Source organism: Gopherus flavomarginatus, chromosome 8 (assembly GCF_025201925.1).
Source record: "Gopherus flavomarginatus isolate rGopFla2 chromosome 8, rGopFla2.mat.asm, whole genome shotgun sequence".
NCBI classification, from domain to species: Eukaryota; Metazoa; Chordata; order Testudines; family Testudinidae; genus Gopherus; species Gopherus flavomarginatus.
Window position 1 is genome coordinate 62781943 of NC_066624.1, and position 5508 is coordinate 62787450.

General features: G+C 47.5%; 1 protein-coding gene across 9 annotated transcripts in view; it reads right to left on the bottom strand.

Moving 5' to 3' along the window:
- TBCCD1 (TBCC domain containing 1) overlaps positions 1 to 5064 on the bottom strand; it is a 31303-nt gene extending 26239 nt beyond the window's left edge. For 4 of the 9 annotated variants that reach the window (XM_050965498.1, XM_050965497.1, XM_050965496.1 and 1 more), the window contains exons 1-2: positions 3825 to 4681; positions 1222 to 1377 (exon numbers count right to left, since the gene is read on the bottom strand). In XM_050965498.1, coding sequence (XP_050821455.1) covers positions 1222 to 1377; positions 3825 to 4247 — 579 coding nt within the window. In that variant the 5' untranslated portion in view covers positions 4248 to 4681. Of the gene's footprint in view, positions 1 to 1221; positions 1378 to 3824; positions 4682 to 4732; positions 4766 to 4955 lie in introns of those variants that run through there. The other 5 variants (XM_050965499.1, XM_050965500.1, XM_050965501.1 and 2 more) reach the window with 5 other exon arrangements.
- Positions 5065 to 5508: the final 444 nt, after the last annotated feature.

The following is a 5508-nucleotide window of genomic DNA, read 5'->3' on the forward strand; positions in this document are numbered from 1 at the left end:
CATCTCAAAGGATCATTAAAGTTCAAGTGCTGAAGGTCTCCATAGCAAGGGAAGACCAGAATATGAGACAGCCAATGATGAAAACTCTAACAGACATCAGCTTACGCTGGACAGGCATCACTGGACCACACCAAGGAGTTACAGTCACCTGGAGTGCCCATTCCAGACATCTAGAAAGTTAGCGTCAAGCAGGGGCATTTCCTCAATAGTTCACAAAAGGATAAGTACAATGAATATAATCCCCCACCCTGTGGGGGAATGAAGCTTCTGAAATAAATATGACAGATCCATTATCTACTCATGAAGCTTCACAAGATGGGTCAGTCTAGTTTTGAACTTGAACTGCAGTTAACAAAAATCATCGACTATAGAATGATGCTGAATGCCCTGAACAGTATGTGTAAAGAGGACCATTCAGCACAAAGCCCTGGATAAGCACTTTTCCACTCCTGTCTATTATGAGTCTGTGTTTAAAGTCCGCTAACCTCTATTCTTAGTTTCAGATGCTCTTGAGTTGCAGTTCAACAGTTCTTGTTCCACGTGACACTACAACATGTATGGTATTGATGTCACCTCTGACAAAAATCCTGCTGACACTAGCAACTGGCCTTTTTTCAACGTGTGGGTCAGCTAAGTGTCTCTATTGTGCTGTCCTCAGTTTATAAGTCACTTTCTAATATGGTAGTGCAGCAGGACTGGCTTACCTGCCTAACTTCAGATACTTCTGAATGTGAAATACAAGACTTATTCACCTACATTTGATTATATTTTACTAACTAATCTATTTCTCACAGCTCTGTGTAACTTATTTAGACATTGTTCTAAGAATGGCTACCCTAGAAACCTGAACCTGTAATTATGGAGGAGCAGCCTCTGAAATAAATGAATATTTTCTGCTTTGTTACACTCCTCTAATTTATAGGGCAAAGATTAGGGGGGAAATTTTTAAAAACCTATCACAGATTGAGAGCGCATGTGAAAGTTCAGTCTGCTGCAAGTTTTTATGGGCAGGTTAGATTTTTGAAAATTAATGTTACAGTAACCATCTCATTTATTATTTAGCTCAATTGATTAAGTGCACCCCTGCGTGCATACACAAGCCTCAGGCAGGAGTTCACTTCTCCCACAAAGCAGATCTACTCCCCACCCCCACTTTAAGGTAAAGGTTTTGCAGCCCCTCCCTCATAGTAACCTCTGTGGGGACAGAGTTACAAACAATACCTTATTTTGACAGGTGGATTTTCCAGTCAGGTTGGCAGACTGAGATTTGTCCCTGGGACTTGGCCACTCTTCTCCAATCAAAGATGTCCGCAAGGAAATCTTGTTTAGCTGCTGAATGTACAAGAACAGCAGGAACTGCAGAGTGTCTACTGACAGCTGGCCAAGAGGGGAACACAATGTTAACACATACCAGAACATGGACTAATGCATGCAATAATTCAACCGAAGAGTCTATTCTTTTAGAAAGTAGACAACAGGGTAGCTACAATATCACAACTGACTGTGGCTCCCCTACACAAATAGGTGTGTGGTGTTACTATCAGCTATTAAACAAGCCTCAAGAAAGCTCTAGCTTACACACACACTAGATTATGGGCTTGACAGGTGCTTGCTTGGTTTCTGTGGGGTTTCCGTTTCTTTGTTTTTAACTCTACACCCCTTCTTTACAAGCCTCACTGGTAGCCACGTTACACTATGCAAAAAACTCAGCCTCTCTCACTGTCTACATCACAATATTTGCCACTGCAAATGCCACTGGTAACCTTGGGAAAACACTCATTCTCAAACCTTTTTTCTACTTGCCCATAATTTCCTAAAAACGCTTCTCCTTGGGCTCAGTTTGGGACACCATCAAACAAATGCACTAGGCCCTCCAATGAAAAACGGCCACTATCAAGTGTCAAATTAAGAAAAAAAAACAACTAAGTATAGTCTTTAATGAGTGTGCTAGAATGGTTTTCAAATGGATATAGTTTTTCCACCCTCTACTTCAAATGGCAGACCTGTGTTCAAATCGTGCCCCCTACATGATGTACATTTCAAAGATCAGTGTGCAAAAAGGTGGTCATAAAACAAACCTGTTTTGCAACCTTGACTACTGCAAGCACTACCAAAGCCCCACTAGATAACAGTGCAAAGACTGTGTGGATGAACACAAGACCCAAAGGGCCAGTGCAAATGATTAATGGATGGGTACTCCTGGCTTAGGGAGCTTGCTGTTTAAGCTCAATTGATTTCAGGACTATCATGTGGATCTTTTATATGTGCACTCCTTAGCATGCCTCTTTGCACCACACACGAGTTTGTCAGAGAACAGCATTACAATTTCAGAAGACCACTGGCTTTTCCAGTACAGACCAAAGGAAGTGAGGTCAGGTTCCTCCCACAAGGATAAAAAATGATCCAGACCCTTCCACAAAGGCCACCAATCAACAAATATTGAAAGTGTTTAAAGTTTATCAAAAAGTGTGGAAAGAGTTCTTTAACAGTGACATGCAAAGGAAAAATGTTGGACTTGTGCCAGACGACAAAAGTTTTCTTCTGCTTTCCACCATGCCCCATTAAAAATTCAGGTCCTGTCTAGCCTTACAATGACTAGAGAATAAGCAAAATGACGTTGCAAGAGGCAAGAAAAACAGGAGTGGATTTTTAAATCAGACTGTTTAAATCTCATTTCTGTAAGACCAACTAACACGTTAAAGGATGACTTTTCTGAATGGTCCCACCCTTTGTAGGAGAACATACATTCTGCGACCTCTCTTTTTTTTTCCCCCTTCTCCCTACAAGTCAGCCAGCAAAACCAGTGGAAAAAATAAGCTGACAATCCTGATAAAGTGAAACAGAGAAAAAAATGTAGATGTTCAAATCTATTTTATACATCATAAAGCAGCAAAAAAGGACTAGGCTAATTGAAATTGTTTGCAGGTCACCTTTACAGAAGTCTCCTTTGTGCATATCTTCCTATGTTGTGTAGAAAAACAGTAGTGTGTTAGGAATAAACCACACTTGGGATTTCTCTGCTTTTGAGAGTTTAAGCAAGACCCTGTTATTTTTATGTCAAATGTTTTACTCTAGAAAGGTGTCTTTTAGTTATACCAACCATATGCAATCTTGCTGAACAGCATTTGTTCTGTAATGCTACCTTGTCTTTTAAAGTGGAAAAGTAGCAATGTGGCTCTGAAGGGCAGATATGGTTGCTGGTATTTACCTCAGTCAAACAGAAAACAACTAACAACTTGAATGGTAGCGTGATCTGCATTCACATGCAGTTAGCAGAATGATTAGGGCAGTGGTCCCCAACCTTTTCGTCTGGCAGGTGCCAGACGAAGGACCACTGCAGCGGTGGAGCACTCAATGAAATGCAGCCGAATTTCGACAGTATTTTGGCGGTGACGCCTCTCGACGTCGCTTGCTGTCGATAAGCGACGTCATCGAGAGGTGTCCCAGATGAAATTCAGGGGCGACGCCTCTCGATGATGTCATTTGTTGGCGACAAGCGGCATCATCAAGAGGCGTCCCCGCCGAAATGCTGCTGAAATTCGGCAGATGCTCTCCCAGGGGCCAGGACGCAGGCGCATTAAGATGCCTCCACGGGCACTGCGTTGGGGACCACCGGATTAGGGCTTCACTGCCATGAAGAGTGTGAGAAAAAGGCTGCTGGAGTTGTGACTGTACAACATTTCAGATCAAAAGCCTGGATGTGATCCCAAATGACTGTGCATGAGTAGTAAAAGGCCCTAACCATACAACCTGGATTGGCATAACCCATGCTCCAGTGCCTAAAACTATTCACTAGAGAAAGATTACAACATTATATTACATGCCTTATTCCTCTGCTTCTCTAGCTCCTCTTCTGACGTGCAGCTAGACACCACCTCTGCCCATTCCAGACGTTCCTCTGGAGTCCGTTCCACTAGACTGTCAAATATCTCAAAGTATAGCCAGGCCAAATCCTTGGCTAATTGCAGCTTCCCACAGGCAATGTGCCGCCACATAGGCCAGAAAAGGCGTGGGTAACAACCCTCGCTGGCCCGCATCCGGACATACGTGGACATCTTCCGGAGATAATGCATACTGAACTTGGATGGAGGGGGGATCTGCAAAGCCCCCACTATGAAGGGTTCCGTTTTCACCCAGAGATGCACCATGGACTGATCCATTTTAACCAGCTCTGAGGACTCCACAACTAGGGGTGAACTGCCTTCCCTGCAGATCTGACAAACAAAACAAAACAAAACACCAGACATTGATCCGAAAACACTCAGCACATTTGCACCAAGGCCAGAATGAGCAATTTGGGACAAGGGCTAGCATTTAGTACCGAGTTTGTACAGCATCTAGTGCAGGGGGCCCGGGCCAGGCTTGGGGGTCACAGGCCCGACCAGGCCACAAACGATCAACAACGGTACCATGCTTGGAAAGCCTCTGCCACGGGGGGCAACCCGAATTAACGTGTTTATAACCCACTCCCAAGAGCTCCGGCCTGCTGGGGACAGCCGTGAGCGCTACAAAGGAAGCCCAGGCCACGCACCACCAACCCCCGCACTCAGGGCCGGGCCTGAGACGAGAATGATTCCCGTCCTCCCGCCTCACAGGGAAGCCGGCCCGGGCAGGGAGCCCCAGGAGGGGCTGCCCTCGGGGCGGCGGCTGGCCGGGCCAAAGAAGCTCCAAGGGAGCCTGCCCCTCCCCCCGAGGCGGAACCCCGGCCGCCGCGCCCCGAGCCTGCGCTCACCTGCCCCTAGGCAGGGCCCGGGATCTCCGCTCCGCGCAGCGTTTGAATCCCCGCTCCCTCCCCAGCCACACGTAGCAACCACGCATGCGCACTGACCCGCCGCTACCAGCAGACCCGCGAGACGTTGCCTAGCTAGTCCCCACCAACACCAGCGAGCTATTGGCTAGACGTGCCCCACCCAGTCCCCTTCCGGACCACCAGCGGGACAGGCTCTGTCCCATACCCGTAAGCCCCACGTGCCTTTTCTGTTCTTCCTCGCGGGCTAGCCCCTGCTTCAGGCAAGGTAACGCCTCAGCGCCCCGGCACAACAAACGTCCGCCCGAGCTGCAGCCGGCCTGGCGTCTCGCGCTGCTCCGCCCCCCTGATTTACATATTACCCGTATCAGTGATTGGTATGACCCTACCAATGCCCGGGGGGAGCAGAGGGCGGGGACACAGGGGCCCTGGGACATAGCAGCGCCTGCGCTTTCCGTCACAGTAACGAGGTTCTGATTGGTGCGTTTGAGGAACGTGGAGTCGGGCGTATTATCCGCTCCGTGATTGGCCGGGAGGCACGAGCAGCCTGTGATTGGCTACCCTGCAGACCGGCACTCTCTGAGAGTTCCCTTCTAATTGGTTTCTCATGGTGATGTCACTGTCCTTACTGGCATTCTGATTGGACACTGGGGTAGGTGATGCAGTTAGCAGCGATTGGTCAGGGGGCTCACTGCTGATGTAGAGGGATGTGATTGGCCAGTCCGGCCGGGAGGTTGATGAAGTGTGTAACTGTGATTGGT